This window comes from Artibeus jamaicensis, unplaced genomic scaffold, assembly GCF_021234435.1.
Source record: "Artibeus jamaicensis isolate MK-2021 breed Jamaican fruit bat unplaced genomic scaffold, CSHL_Jam_final scaffold_612, whole genome shotgun sequence".
Lineage (NCBI taxonomy): Eukaryota > Metazoa > Chordata > Mammalia > Chiroptera > Phyllostomidae > Artibeus > Artibeus jamaicensis.
The window spans coordinates 638,482-654,556 of record NW_026522049.1 but is presented as its reverse complement, the minus strand read 5'-3'; the positions used below and the strand labels follow the sequence as shown (position 1 = coordinate 654,556).

Here is a 16,075-nt window from a genome sequence, read left to right as displayed (position 1 = left end):
AAAGGGGGGGGAACTCTCTGGAATGAACCAGCATCAAGCAAGCATCACTGCAGAGCCCAGACAGAAGCCCTTTCCCGCTCTTCCTGACCCACGGAGGCCCAGCCCCAAAGGCGAGTCATTTGACAGGGACCTTTTCTCAGGGTGTCAGGCAGCAACAGTGAGGACTACACCTGGCGCAGACGGGCCGGGCCCCTGACCAGGGCAGCAGAACCCGCCGCACCCTGCCTCCCCCAGGGGTGCCTACAGCTTGGGGAGCAGACGACCCCCTTGTTTCCTAAGGAAGCACCGGGAGAGGAGCGCTCACGCAGGGAGGATCGAGGATGTGACTGTGCCCCTTGCTGCTGCGTGGGGAGCAGGAGGGGCAGGGCCTGTGGGGAGCCCACGGGGCGAGTTTTAGGGATCGGGTGGCTGTGCAGGTGACTGTTCTCCTGGGTGCCCACTTCTGCCAGCATCTGGTGCCTCAGGTGTGACTGTTCAACTGAGTCCACCAACATAACGGAGGCCAAAGTGCCATCTTCCCTTTTGGGCCTAGCTCTGCACGCCCTTCCGGCCCCCGGGTTCAGGGAGAAAACACAGAGGACCTGGGTTTAGGAGAAGCCACCAACCGGGAAGAGGCTGGAGGCCAGTGACTGAGGGGAAGGGGGCCCCCGCCCCGCCCTTCCTGCCCCCTGCACTCGGTGGTGACATGCACGTCAGGATTTCGGAGTCTGCCTGGCTAAGCTGCCCGCACCGATCCTCCGACAGCGACTCGAACCCGGGGCCGGCTTCTGCAGGCAGAGGGCCGATGCCGCCGCCCCCAGCTGCCCGCCCAGCCTTCAGAGACAAACCGAGAGACTCAGGTGGCCAGCGGCCTCCTGCAGCCTCCGTCCTTGCTTCCACAGAGGGATTCGTGAGCGGCGCAGAGCCTGCCCACGGCCGCCGTCCAGGTCGCCATGAGCACAAGCGTGGGACGGGGCACCTGTGCACGGTGGGCACCACCGGACGAGTGACCGAGTGCTTTCCCTCCCCTGCTCCCACTTGTTGGGGGACGGCAGCGAGCCAGACTGCACTGCCGAGCTTGGTCCTCGCAGCGTCCCCGTCCGGTACACCTCGTTCCCGCCATGTTCCCAGCTCGGGACCTGAGCTCCGGATAAGGGGAGACAGCCCCTGGCTGGTGGAGCTAAAGTCAGAAGAACCTGTTGCCCACCCAGGACTCCCCTGCAGGGACTGACGCCTGCCTGCGGACCATGGTCACCCCTGCCCCATGGCCGAATGGTCGCAGGGTGGATGAAGCTGAGGATGGAAAACGTCCCTTTCTCCCGCTCTTCCCACAAGACCAAGCAGGGAAGAGAAATGAACTTCAGCCGAGGGCCTGGCCACACTGCTTTGGGCTGTGGGTTGCTGCAAGGCTCCCCGGGCAAAGGTACACACGGGGACTTTACAACATGTTGGAAAAGCAGAGCAAGAGGTGAGGACCAACCTGCACAAAACCTCAGACGTGGTCCGCAACATCCATGGGCAGAACCTGTCGTCGCACTGACTTAACCACTGCCCCTGAAGTGGCTCCGGTTTCTGCAGCCGCCAGTGCCACAGACATGAAAAGTTCCCCACGTCTCTCTGAAGGGCCGTGACTGGCCTCCTGCGCCCCAGTCACTTTCCCGCCTAAGGACTGTGGGGTTTGGGGGCCAGGGGCCATCACAGCGGGGAGCAGCCTGCCAGCTGCCTGCAGGCCAGCCCAGGCTCCCTACCGGGCCGGAAGCTCCCCTTTGCAGAAGGAAGCTGTTAAGGACCAAGTGGCGGATGAGGGAGGCCCTGGCCCACCTCTCTGTGCAGACCAGGGGTGGTGCTGTCCGGGGGAAGCGCCCTCTTTCATCCTCCGCTGGGCCTTGGGTTCCCCCACCTGCAAGTCCAGGGGCGAGATGCCCTGTGAGGGTCCTTCCCAGGACGTGAGGCGGTGCGTGGGCATGGAGGACGCGGCGTATGGTGGGAAAGGAGCGCCCACGTGGCACAGACGCGGCACAGAAGACAAACAAGGCGTTTATGCAGGATGCCCTGTGACCCGAGTCTCCAGGGCCTCGGGGAAGAGCCATTTCAAAAGCTTTCTGAAAAAAACTAAGGTGACTACAAGAGTGACGTCACAGTGGAGAGACCCGACAAACACGGCCCTGGCCAGTGAGCAAAGTCGAGAGCCGCGGTGGCGTCCCGTCCACAGGGCGTGAGGTAACACAAAGGGCACATTACCTCTGGTCTTCCCCCCAAACCCGTGACCACAATCGAACCACGAGAAACATCAGACACACCCAACAGGGCTCGCTCCATGCCGGCCCTGCGAACCGCCAAGGTCAGTGAAAACAAGGACCGTGTGAGCACCTTCACAGACAGGAGGAGCCTGGTGTGTGCAGGAAGGGACTCTGAACGGTGCAGGACTGGAGGAGGAAGGTGCCAACGCTGGTTCCCAGGTAACTGGGACCTGCGTTCAGTGTGTGAATGCAACGTACACTGTTATCGTGGGGACAATAGATGGGGGTGTGGACATGGGAACTATCTCCACGATTTTTCTATAAATCTAAAACTGTTCTAAAAAACAAAGTTCATTTTTTTTAAAGATTTTACTTATTTATTTTAGAGGTGGGGAAACGGAGAAAGAGAGGGAGTGAAATATCCATGTGTGGTTGCCTCTAGCACACCCCCTACTGGGGATACAGCCTGCAACTCAGGCATGTGCCATGAGTGGGAATCAAACCGGCGGAGCTTTGGTTCGCAGGCCTGTGCTCAATCCACTGAGCTACACCAACCAGGCAAAGTTCATTTTAAAAAGATATCAGAAGAGCGACGTTTGGGACAACACTTGTACAAACATGTCCCTGGAGAGGGCGAGTCAAGTGCAAAGTGGGGGCTTTGTTTCCTTGGAGCTGCTGCGCCTTCCCCGACCTCCGGGGGGTTTCAGTTTCTCGGGCCGTGTGCACGGGTCCGGTTCGGAAACTGCCTCCCTGCACCCTGAGACCTCCCGAAGGGGGACAGACAGGTGTGTGTGACAGAGGGGACCTGGAGGGGGCTGCAGGGGGAACTCGGAGCCTCTGGCAGAGCTGCCTGTCCCTGTCCCTGAGCGCTGGGAGAAGACCTGGGCGGAGAGGGGCATGGACCCTGCCCTACGCATGACGGGCTGGGACGGCAGGGCTCGCGGGGACACTGCCTGGCTCTGTTCCCGCCCCTGAGTGCCCTCTGTGAGCTGTATGCTCTTGGGCAAGTCCGCAGCCCTCAGTTTTCTCATCTGAACATGGGTGTATGTGGGCACGGGGCACAGACTGTCTGGGGTCAGCTCTCATGTGTCATCTTGTGTCACATGCCAGGCTTCAGGCCGAGCCACCCCCAGTTTTCAGAGGAGGAAGACCGAGGCCCAGAGAGGTCCCGTCGGAGCCCAGACCCACAGGGCGGTGTGCAGCTACAGCTGCCGGAGGAAGCGCCTGGGCTGGCTCTGCCCTCTGTCTGGCCCTAAGGCCGGTTCTCCCCTATCCCAGCGCCACCCTCTCCGAGCGCCCGGCCACCCCTGACGCTCCCTGAGCTGCACTCCCACTTACTCAACGGTGTCTGCTGCCCCGTCAGGTCTCAGATCTGATCCTAAAACACACCCGAAAAGGAGGCGTGTGTCGGCCGGGCTGGTGACGTAGGCTCCACCAGGCTTCAGGAGATCGGCGGCCTGGCTGCTCTGACCCACCCCTCCCAGCTTCCCGGGGCCCTCTGGGACTCCGCCATCCGACAGGGTTCAGATGCTTTTTAAATTAAAGTGGTTTGTTTCTGTTCATCTCTTTTCCAGATGTCCCTACCTGGAGGGAACACATCTTTATTTATCGGCTCTTCCCTGTGCAGAATCTCTGTAGCTGAGACCTCCGGGAAGGTGGCCCCTTGTGGGGTGTGGGGTCTTGAACCAGGAATGTGGGGTCCCCAAGAACTCAGGATAGGGTCACAGTGGACACCGTGGGGGTGGGCTGCCCAGCAGCCTCAGGGGACAGAATTCAGCCCCTGCCTCAGGGACGGTTGTGCCAAAGAAACTCATGAACCGAGCTGGTGACGCAGCTGGTTGAGGCTGTAGCTGACTGGTCCCTGTGGACAAGGAGAGACACCGTGGCCTGGGAGTCGGCTGAGTTGGCCTGGCTGGGCGCAAGCACCCTTAGAGACGCACTTCCCCTGCTCTGGGCCTCAAGGGGCTGCAGGAGGTCTCCGGCCCCGGGGCCCCTGTGAGTTTAGGCACCACCATCAGCCTGAGCCCCGGACAGAAACAGACGTGGCCGCAGTTGCTTACCCCTTGCTCCTGGCAGATCTGCGTCAGCCTCTCCAGCTGCTCATCCTGGATGACCTTGGCCTTCTCGTACTGCTGGATGACCATCTCCATCTCCACCTTCACAGGCAGGACATATGCTGCGAGGCGGAGACGGCCTGTGAGGAGTTGGCAGTGCCGGGGGCAAGGCTGGGCTGGGGTCAGGGGAGGGCGGTGCCAGCGTTTAGCACTCCAAGGGTTCTGATCCAGATGAAGTTCCTGAGGGATCTTGGGGCGGAGGTGGCTAGACCCCTGACCCGTGGTGATCGAGCTGTCTCTCTCCTTTTCTACAGTAACAAACCCCTCAAACTGGGACTAAGGACTCCAGTTTGCAGCCTCTGCTGCAGCCACAAAAGCACGGGCGGCGCGACGGGTGCACATGCAGGTGCTGCGGAAGGCCACTGGAGGGCGCTGGCGAGGAACTGCCGGTGCGAACATCAAATGCCCCTCCGCCTTGCAAAAAACGCTCTGGCCGTTCTTCAAAATGCTAAACAGTGATCCCGCGGCCCAGCAATCCCACCCCCCGGCACCTCGGAGAAATGGAAACACAGGTGCATACAAACTTGTGCATGTGAGCGTTTGCTGCAGCCAGAGTGTAAACTAAACAACCTACGTGTGCGTCACCAGATGGTACATAAAATGTGGCCTGTCCACCCAGTGCAGGCTCCTCAGCAAAGAGAAGCAAGCACTCACACCACTACCACATGGTCACCTTGAAAACACCACACAAGTGGGGAAAGGCAGACACAGCAGGCTGCGCACCCCAAGTCCACTTCTGTGAAATGTCCACAAGGCAAATGTAGGAGCCGGAAGTAGATTGGTGGTTGCCCAGGCCCGAGGAGGGGTGTGTGTGGAGGAATGGGTGGGGACTGCGAGTGGGTGTGGGGCTGGGTTTTTCTGAGTGATAAAAATGCTCTAAATGTAGATTTTGGTGATGTCTCCACAACTCTATGAATATACTAAGAACTACCTAACTGTGCACTTCAAACAGGTAAGTTTTATGGTGTGTGGACTATATATTAACAAAAATATTTTTTAAAAAGGTCACTGGGGCTTTCCTGCTCCTCCCTTCCTGCTTCCTATGGCTGAGACGCAGCTGTGATGGCTGGCACTGCAGCAGCCCTTCTGGGTCACAGCGAGAGTCCAGGGAGCAGGTCTCGCTCCTCTCACCTGAGCACTCGGGTTTTGGAGCAGCTGCCTGTCACCCCACCAGCCGCACCGAGTCCTTCCAGCCACTCACCATCAATGACTCTCTTCACCCGCCAGATGCGGAGCAGAATGATGAGGCTGATGGCGTCCCAGGGACTCCGGGGCCCATTGGCCACAGTGGAGGCCACCATCGGGGCCAAGGACAGGATGATCACGGCCCCGTCAAACACCTGGCAGTGAGCAGATTTCAGGGCCCTGGGCTGGAGGGAGCCCAGCCCAGCCCAGCCCAGCCCAGCTCTTGCATCTGGCCAACGCCTCCTCCTCTCCATACACAAAGGGCGCCCTGTCCTTGGCTGTCTCCCCAGGCCCTGCTCAGGGTTTGGGCAACCCCCACCAGAAATGCTCCTGAGCAGGCTTCACCCTCTGGCCCCCTACCATCTCCATCCTTTGTTCCCACAGCCTCTGGCCGTTTCAAGCCTTTTTTTCCCAGAGTCTGTTTCCAGAACCATGTCCCTTCTCAGGGTGGGGACAAGCCTCACTGAGCCCCGCAGGGCCCCCTGGGTAGCAGGACCCACAGCCTGCCTCTCGTCTCTGTCTGCGGGGAGGCAGCACAGGGGCATGAGGGGCCCTGGGCCCTGACCTGCCACCTGCTGCCCCAGCCTGGCCTTCCCGAGACCTCCATAGCCAGGCCCTCGGTCTGCTCAGCTAGAGAGGCTGAGAGTGGGTGGGAGGCAAGGCAGGGGACCTCGGCAGACGCTGTCCACCTTGGCCACTGCTGTGTGACAGCCAGGCCTCCCCACCTCCCCTGACCATGCACCCCATTCACCTCACTCACAAGGCAGAGCAGGGGTTTTGCTCTGAGAAACCAGCTCAGAAGCCCCGGGCAGCTCAGCTCCCACCGCCCCCCCTCCCCACAGGGCCGTTTCAGAGCTCATGCATTTGTTCGTAACACATTCCGAAAGCTTTCCAAAATGGCTAAAGAATAAATTAGAATTCTTCAGCACTTCACTGGACTGTTTAGACGTCCCTTTACTGGGAATGTCCTCAGTCTTCCCGCCCCCTGTGCCCCACCCTGGGGACCCCTGTCTGTAGGTGGGAAGGGGCAGCCTTTTTCCCTGGCTGCAGGCCCAGGCTCAGGGGACAGCGACATCCCAGCACCCAGACTGGGTGGCGTGGGGAGGTGGGTGTTGGTCTTTACCTCTATTTTGTTCTCGATGTAATCCCAGATCCCAAGCACCACAATCCGGAGAACGGTCTGAAGAGAGCAAGTGACATGCAGTTAGGGTTACTGCCCCGCCCTGCACGGAGGAGGCTCTGGGTCGAGTCCTTGCCCAACAGAGGAGACCGTCTCCGCTGCAACTGAGCACCTGTGGGTGGGCTCCTACCAGATCCCAGGGCAGGGCGTGGTCCTTCTCCCAGCCCCCTGCCCTGCCCCACCCCCGCCCACTCAGCCGGGGGAACCCTGGCCCTGACTTGGGGGGGGGGCGGGGTGCATGTGGAAACAAGCTGAGGTCTGAGGCGCCTCTGCACAGGGCGCGTTGGTGTCGGGGCCTCATCTCCGCCGTGACAGGCAGGGATGGCAAATCAGCACCAGGCACTGAACCCTGCAAGGCCAATGCAACCCGAGCAGAAGAACCTCGACAACTGATCGTGCTGCGGGCAGCCGCAGACGCACGGCATGGCTTCCAAGGTTTCCGCCAGCAGGACACTGAGCCACGGCCCAGGTGTTGCTGGGGGGACGGCAGTGAGGGAGGCGAGGGGCCAGAGGGCCACACCCTCACAGGGCAGCAGGCTGAGAGCGGGCACTGTCCTACAGGCCGAGGCCCCTCCCTGGACAACGATCTCAGCGAGCTGGCTGGGACGGTCATGGCATCTGCCCCTAGTCTGACCCTCAGGCCCAGGCTCGTCTGCCAATTCCACAGGCTGCAGGGGCCGTGGCCGGAAGAAAACACGCTATTCTCCCCACACACACACCAGCCCGGCGATAGAAAGAGAGAGAGAGACGGGGGGGGGAGGGAGGGGGAGGGAGGGAGCCATTAGATGGGGCCAGAGCCCCCCTAGGGCCTGGGATTTGACTCCTTGGGACTCTCCACACCCCCATTTCAGCCCCCGGCCCTGCTGGGCTGGGATTCTGGCTCCCCCACATCGGTCCCACTCGACTACTGGCTCCCACCAAACCCAGTACTCCCCAGTACCCAGAGTTTTCCCTCTTACCTCACACATCAGACACAGACATGGGCTTTATCTGCCAACTAGAAAGGGCAGGGGTGTCCATCCTGCTGATCCCCACTCCGGAGACCTGCCCTTTTGCTCCCACTAAGGTAGCCCAGCGCTTGGGCCGGCCAGATCCCGTGAGCCCTACAGCACCTGGTCGAGTCCACTGCCTTTCAGCCCCGAGGGACAGGCCTGCAGCCAGCTGTGCCCAGCACTGTGGCCACAGTGGCCACAGCTTCCTCACCGCTGTCCTCACCTCCAGGTCCCTGGCCCAGCCTCCACCCCCACATGCTCCTCACTGGCCCCACAAACCACCTGCTCTCCCTCAGTGACATCCTGCCAGTCCCACGTTCCCCAAGTCACAACCCGCCCACACCTGGACCACAGCTGCTCATCCATGGAGACAGCTCAGGGGCCACTGCAGGGCCCAGGCTGCACCCCTGGCAATGTCCACGCACAGGACTCTCTCCCTGTTTTGTGTCTCCCTCCCCGCAGCCTCAAGGGCATGCCAGAGGAGGTCTCGGGGCCCGGTGTGCACCCACCTCTGAGAAGAACACGGAGAGGATGACCAGACTGATCCAGTGAATCACACCGGCAAACTGGAAAGCACTGGAAACTGCAACACACACAAGGGCAGAGTCCGTTTCAGCAGCAAGGACTGGGAGGCATCGGGACAGGGGCTTCCCAGCCTGGGCCCGCCTCTGGGACCAGCCGATGCATGAATGGTGGGCCTGGGTGAAATCGGGCCAGAGGCCACCATGGGCTGTCTACGAAGGAGGTGGTGGGAGATGGGTGGGTGCGATGCCATCCTTTCTTCCATCCCCCCACCCCCGCCCGCCCCACGACAGGCCCACGGGCTGCATCTCAGAGCTCTGGCTCAGCCCTTCAGCCTCAACGGGCTGGGTCCCATTAGAAACCGCCACCAGGGTCCTGCCCGGGGCGCCGTGCACAGGCGTCAGGGTCGGAGACGAGCTCACTCTGGCTTTTCATTCTGAAAAGGGAGTGGCAGAGATGGCGGTGTGGGCCAGGGTGTCCCAGAAAACAGGCTAGGACGAAGACAGGCAGAGGGCACGGGGCCAAGGGATGCCAGCCTCCCAGGTGGCACAGCAAGCGGCTGGGTCTGCTACGCGTCCCAGCAGCCCCACTGGCCTTCCAGAGGCCAGTGCATCGGCGCTGACCACGCCCGCCCACCTTCCCTGGGCGGTCCTGCAGCACAGGCACCAGCGCCAGGAGGCCTGTTAACTGCAGGAGCCAGGTCGGCCCCCCACCCGAGCAGGGAGCAGTTCATCAGGGGCAGGCCCACTGCAGGGTGCCAGGGCCCAGGGCTGGGCCGGGTGGGCTTTGGTGCAGAGCCTGGAGGGCTGGCAGGACCTGCTGGGGCAGGGGGGCCCACCGGGTGCAGGAACCCTGCTGAGAGCACGTGCTGCTTCCTGTGGGCTCCAGCGTGGCCTGCTCAGCACACAGCTCAGCGTCCCCTGGGGACCAAAGTGGGAGCAACGCCCAGACCCACCACTGGGGCAGGCCGGACCCCGCAGCCTCCCCAAGGCTCTGAGATTGGGGAACAGGCATGGGGGGGAGAAACCAGGTCTGCAGTGGAGGAGGCGCGGGAGGGAAGGCTGCAATACCAGGCTCCCCTCAGGGGACTCCGGGTCTCCTGGCATCGGGTCAGCATGGAGCCAGGAGATGCCAGGATTCCTTCTGTCTCAGCCACATTAGCACCAGTGGGACCGAGAGGCCGAGGCTTGTGTGGCTCTGAAGGGACCTCCAGGTGAGTTTGAAAACATGAATTCTTTCCCCGTTATTTCTCAAATAAATTCCTGTGCTTTTTTTTTTTTTTTTTACAGTTGCTTCGGAGGAGCCATAAATCTCTGTGCGTTCTATGGAATTTAAGATGCCCTTTTACGAGCTGCTATTGGATCTCCCACCAAAGTCAATCTCCTGGGCATTTAATTTTCAGGAAAAATCCAAGGTCGGCCGGGCTCCCAGTTCAACTTGATACCTGACACACCAGGAACCACGCGCGCCTGGCTGCGTCCCACCACAGGGAAAGAAAGACGCTGTTATGGGCAGACCTTGAACACAGTGGCTGTGTGATGCGTGGGGCGGGAAGTACACAACGTGGTTTACTGAAGCCAGGCTGACTGTAACACCCGTGCTGGTCGCCTTGTGCCTGAAGCCTCCGTGAGCGGAACCCAGCGAGGCTGGTCAGACAGAGGCCACCCTGTGCTGCTGCCGTTCTCTGTCAGCGTCAGAAGGGCCAGTCGACTCGGGACTCGGAAGGAGACCTGAATGGAGGCTCTAGTCAAGGGCCTGGGGGCATTTGAGAAAACAAGTCCCAGACCCCTGATGGCTTTGGGGTGGCTGGATTTAAGGGGATCCAAGAATCTCTTCTTTATTTGCACTTGAATGACCCACCTTCTGAACTGGGAAATACGGGAACCCAGGACTCCACAGAACCACTCGCTCATGCAAAGCAAGAGTCTCAGCTGCCCTCCCCCAGGGCACCACGCAGGGGGCTGTCTGCTGGGACAGCCCTGTGGCCCTGGTGCCCACCAGGACAGAAAAGGCCACAGATGAGTGGGCATCAGCCTCCTTAAACCCAGAGCCAGCTCAGGGCCAGCTCAGACCCAGTGAGGACCTGTGCTGCGAGGGGGACGGGCCACGCCAATACCTGGCCTGGTGGCCCCCAGCCCCAGCCCCAGGGCTCCTGGCCTGGGGACGCCTCCAGCTCCTCTGGGCTCACACCCCTGCCTGCAGCCCCGCCGTCTCACAGGGCCGCTGCCACCGGGGTCCAGTCCCAGGGAAGTGCTTTTCACACCATCCCACTCACACCGGATAAAAACACAAGGAGCCGCAGTGTCACTGCTGCTGTCACAAGTTACAACCAAGTGATACATCTCCACGATGGGAACTCTCTTTAAGCTCCAGAAAACCGCCCCCTGGAAAATTCCAAATGGGAACAATAGAAAGAAGTGCATACAGGGGCCCCTACACTTCTGACTTCATCAGTTTCGGATGGTGAAATGCCGGGGAGGACCCAGAAGTGGCCACTCGGGGTGGACTGATGCGGGGCAGTGGGAGCAGCTGCCCACTGTCCTCCCTGGTGGTGATCCCGAGGGTCAGGGGCGGGGGTGTCAGGCCAGGGTGTCGGATGGGGGCAGATCGCACCCTGGTTGGGGAGCCCGGACGGATGCACATGGAATATCGACATCGCACGTATTTGCGTAGGTATCCCTCTTGCTACTCACACTGGAGAAGCTTTATATCTATTAGAAGTTCCAGAGTCAGGAGGATCACCACCAATATTACACAGGCTACCAGGAAACTGTTGAGACTGGCACTGAGCAAAAATACCTGCCACACGGCTGCTCTCTTCCCACAGCACGGCTTCAGCCAGGTGGACCTGCGGGGACAAGAGTGGGCAGCAGGCACTGAGAGGGGGAGACCCCGAGGCCCTGCTCTCAACCCCCCTCTGTCACTCCTCCCGCCCTACATGCTTCCCTGTGAAACACAACCTACTCAAGAGGCGCAGAGTAGAATTTCAAAGAGGGGTCTCTCTGGGCATTTGATCCACTCCCGTTAGAGATGCAGGATCCGGGGGAGGGGGGCCCATGAGGGGGCCTGGGAATGGAAGGCACTGTCCTCAGCTCTGGGGAAGCACAAAGGCTGGGGTTCGATCCCCAGCCTCAGAAAACTAGCCCCAGGAAGGGTTTCACTAAGCTGGGGACACAGGATGAGAGACCGTGCCAGTGAAGGGAAGGCCACAAAAGCCACCAGTGGACAGTGCCAGGTGTGTCTGTGCAGGAGTGGCCACAAGGACTGGGCGTGTAGCCTGTACCTGCAACTCCAGGGGACAGTGTGCCCCACCTGGACAGAGGCCCAGAGACGCTGAGGTGCCCGCAGGTGCATGAAAGATCCTTTGAAGTTTAAGATTTCTTTGTCACTACTCAGCTGACCTGCTCTCCTGATCCACCGTGTGTCTCACCTACACCCTCCTTCTCTCCCCACAAGTGACACTCCTGCCCCCCTTCCTGGGCCCTATTTTAATCTTCCACACCTTTCTCACCCAGCCACCCAGCTCTCACTTCCCCCCAGCTTCCTGTCAACTGCTCCCAACGTGGGTGTTGCTGCAGGCCTCAAAGGGGGCCCAGCTCCCACCCCCTGCCCTCGAGAACCCAGTGCCTTCTCCTAAAACTGATGCCGTTTCAGTGCCAAGTGGCACTTCAGCTAAGCATCTTTGCAGTTAAAAATAAAAAGGGCCACGGTGAAGGTCATTTTCCGGGATGGTATCATGCTGAGCATGATACCCAGTGTGTGGGTTTGGGGAGTGCTAAGGGCTTCCTGAGCCTCAATTACACTGCAGCACCTTGGAGAGCAGGGCTGTGGGCCCAAAAGCTCCAGGACGGAGAGGGCAAAGCAGTAGACGGTCTGGCTGACCCGATGTTTAGAAATCCCAAGAAGCTAATAAAATGTCCTCTGAGCTTCAGAAGGCTCAGACATTCCTAGGAGACTGTGTTGTAGCAAAAAGATAGAACATGTCCAGTTTTTAAATATCTCTGAGTGGTTAAATAATGACTCAGGGAGCTCGGTGGGCCAAAAGGGAAATCAGCACTGAGTCTTCAGCGGTGGGAGGTGCTTTCCTTCCAAGGCTCAGTATCCAGCCCATCTGAGCCCTGGAGCCTGGTTCCCACTGGCACTTCCCCAGAATGGCCACTAGAGGGCAGGCATGTCCCAATTTCCTGTCCTGCTGCGGCAGGAGGAGCAGCTCCAGGAGGCCTTGGGCTGCCAGAGGCCCAAATGCCACGGAGCAGATGGCCCCGCTGGCAGGCGTCAGTGTTTCAGCGTGAGGTCCCCACCAATCCCTGCTGAGGGCCCAGAGGAACCCTGGCTGGGGCAGGAAAAGGCTAGGAGCCTTGTCTGCTTCTGCTTTATATTCTCTTGGGCAGTGGTCCCAACCCTGGGGCTGAGCCACCCTTTCTGAGGTGGAGCCAGAGGTGCCTGTGAGGCAGGGTCTGCATTTGCTCCTCTGGGGTCTGGCCTTGCAGCACGGGACTGCAACATCTGGCTGCTGAGGCTGCAGGGAGGGAGCACTGGCTGGGTGGGGACTGTGGAGACCCTCAAGTTGTCCCCAAAATTGCAGTCACACGTGCCCAGGGGAGGGAGCAGGCCGCAGCCAAGCTGATGACTGCCCTGTAGGCATCCAGGTCAGATGGCCCTATCAGCCCTGCACTGAGATTTTCAACTGCTGAGTCCTCAAAGGAAAGGGATGGGGGGAGGGGTCACAGTGAGTCAGCTGTCTGTCCACAGTGAAGTCCAGAGCCCAGACTTGCCCATTTGCCAGGCACTGACCACGGTGGCACTGCTGGGCAGAGGATCAGAACTGCTCTGGGTTGCAAAGGGATGAAAATGACAACCCCAAACCCCTCAAAATGCGCCAAAGCACAACACTGAGTACACGTTCCAAGGAGTGTACAGACCCCTGAGCCTCCTCACTGGTGGGTCATCCGAGGACACCTGGACTCCAGGTTCAAGCCCCACATTTCGAGACCCACCCGTGCCCAAGACACTGCACATCTGTGATGCTGACGTGGCCTGGACCTCCCTGACCTGGCGGTGGTTTCAACCATCAGCAGAATGTCCCCACTTCACGTTTCTCTATTGCGTCTGTTCCACAGGGTGACAGTACAGTCAGAGAAAGCCCTCTGGCACCACCCTGGCCTCCACTGTCCCTGATCTAACAACCCTCACAAGGCACTGATGCTGAACCAGGAGCTGTTGTAACTGCTTTACGAACGGTAACTCACACCGTTGTTTGAAAAGACAGCTCCTTCCACTGTTTTCTCTAATGACACAGACCCTGGGGAAGAGCCAGACTTTTCCATCTGTTTGGCTTTTGGTGGCAACTGGTGTCTCCGAACTGTAGCCTCAGCAACCGAACTCCGAGTGCAATCTCTGAGCCTGTTTCCTAATCCACCAATGGGAGCATCGGCAACCTTCACAGGGTCGCTGTCCTAAAATACTAAAAATAACATACGTGAACCCGATGACACAAATGCTCACCGCACAACTGCCCTCTGTCTGTACTGTGAGGATGTAAGTACATGGGCCTCAGAAAAGGCATTAATAATCTACATACGAGAAGTGCCAATGTTCACTCCATGCCAGTAGTACACACCCACTCAGTGCCAGGCGCCGTGCTGGGTGCCGAGTGCCTGAGTGTGGCAGGGCCCTTGCCTCATCGAGCCTGAGGCCTTGTAGGTGGGTTCTGACTGTGGGATGGGCTCCTGGTCTCAGCCCACCGTGCAAAACCAAACAAAGTGAAAAACAAAGCAAGTGCCTGCAATGAGTGGGGGGTGGGGCTCCTTTCTCACACCCCCAGGGAGGGCAGCAACCACAGGAAAAGTCCTGTCCAGCATCCTCCTCGCCCCGCACCAATTCCAAGAGGCAGCAGCACACACAGAGCCAGAAAGTCAGCACACTGGCGCGCTTGGCCCAACAGGAAATCTCAGGTTGGAGCTGAGTGGAGACTTTCCCAGCCCTTTGCGGGAACTGAAGAAAGTGAAGTCTCCAAACGAGCAGCTTCTGTTCTGCAATCAGAGCTGAAGGTCAGCCCCATGCCAGGGATGGGGCAGGGGCCAGAGAGGGGAGCTGGGAGCCAGGAGGAGGAAGCCAGGCCTTGTGCAGCTGGGGTCACGGGGGGGTCTGACATTCGCTGTCCCAGAATCTCAGGTTTCCTGCATCCTCAGAAATGTCAACTAGCGAGGAGCTCAGGCCAGGAGGGAGGAGCTGTCACCCCACTTGGCAAAGTCCCAATCTCCTTCTGGGGGGCACAACAGCCGACACACTGGGGACTGGCCGCCCTACCTGAGGGGTGTGACGTGTTGCTGGCACGTCTCCGAAGGGCTGCCATGGGTTGGAGACTCACTCAGGGGAGGGAATGGGTGCTGCTGGGTCCAGTGAGATGCCCTCCCGCCTCCAGAGTCCTCCAAGTAGGGAGCTGGCCCCCAGTCTAAGTCTCCTTTGTGCCACCCATGCGTGGGCAGGGCTGCCCGGATGAGGCCAGCTGCCCAATGGGGTGTGAGCCAGCCGGTGGGCTAGTTCTCAGGCACAGCCATGTCTGTCCTGCTCAGCCTGTTCTGAGCTGCAGTCTGGCAAATACTGAGTTATCAATGCACCCCCTTCTTCTATTTGGCCAAAGTCCAGATCCGAGATGCCCCCACAGTTGGCTGGGGGCCCCAGAGCCCCATAAATTCAGCTCGCTTCCCTTGGGGGACCTGAGCTTGGGTTTAAATTGCTCTTCCTTCTCCGGGCAGCGCTCAGCACCCTGCAGAGCAGTAGGAGGTGCTCTGCTGCCGCCTAGTGGTGTCCTGGGGCTGTGCACCCCGTACCCGCGAGGAGGTGGGAACCCAAGGGTTTATTTTGCTGAGAATAATGAACACAAAGATTTCAAGAGCCATGAACTTCCAGACTTTGCACTTGCAAGGTCATGGCAGAAATGAACCTGACTTTCAACCCTAAACCCCAGAAGGCTTTTCATTCTTCTAAAAGGATGCTAAAAAGTACTAAGCGAGGTTGGCATGTTCTGAGGCCAATCATTTATTTTAGGATGACTTTGTAGAAAGGTGAAAGTAGCTCAGAGATGAGCCGGCCGTGACCACAGCCCGAGTTCTGGTCCAGAGCCTGGTCCATCCCTGTGGCTCTTCTTCCACCTGACATACACCTGGGGCCAGTCCCCAACTTTTCCCAGCGGAACTGGCTTCCTTCTCTCTCAATCCTTATCTTAGACGGCCTCACCCACCCAGTCACTTACTCTTTCAAGTCGCTCCTTCCTTCCTCAACACTCGCTCTGCTCCAGGCTCGAAAGAATTGATGTCTGCCCTAAGGGACCCCAAGCCAGGGCAGGGGGACAGACTGGAGAGCAGACCAGGCAGACCAGACAGCCCAGCATCACAAACGCCATGGCAGAGGCAGGCCCCAGCCTGGGTGGCGTGGGGGACAGGGGACTTTCCGCAGGAGTGGGTCCTTGAGCGAGTATACAGGGAGCTCGGAGTGTGATTTAGACTCCAGCTTAGCAGGCTCCTCCGCTCCCCGCCTTCTGCCTCCAGGTTTTGTCTGCTGGCACCTCTGAAATGTTCCCAGTCTTTACTTCAGATGCTGCCACCTGGACCTGTTTTCCAGCTGACATCTCATAACCATCCCCACACCCTGGCAGGTCTTCTTCCTCTGACTGAGAAGCCCTGGCCGAAACGTCCGTTGGCATCATCCCAAGTGACAACACCCCTTTCTGTCTCCACAGCCTCCCTCCAGGCACCTCCCCTCTGGGGGTCTGGCCTCTGACCTCTCAGGTTAGGCCTTTGAGGACCCTAAAGTATAAATAAGTACAAGAGGCTGAACGTCTTTCATTCCTTCCTTCACTTC

General features: G+C 59.4%; 1 protein-coding gene across 2 annotated transcripts in view; it reads right to left on the bottom strand.

The window, feature by feature from the left end:
- TMEM266 (transmembrane protein 266) overlaps positions 1-16,075 on the bottom strand; it is a 51,303-nt gene that overhangs the window by 15,295 nt on the left and 19,933 nt on the right. For both annotated transcript variants that reach the window (XM_053659010.1, XM_053659011.1), the window contains exons 4-8: positions 10,906-11,060; positions 8,200-8,273; positions 6,642-6,698; positions 5,535-5,673; positions 4,280-4,395 (exon numbers count right to left, since the gene is read on the bottom strand). In XM_053659010.1, the coding sequence (XP_053514985.1) occupies positions 4,280-4,395; positions 5,535-5,673; positions 6,642-6,698; positions 8,200-8,273; positions 10,906-11,060 (541 nt within the window). The remainder of the gene's footprint in view (positions 1-4,279; positions 4,396-5,534; positions 5,674-6,641; positions 6,699-8,199; positions 8,274-10,905; positions 11,061-16,075) is intronic.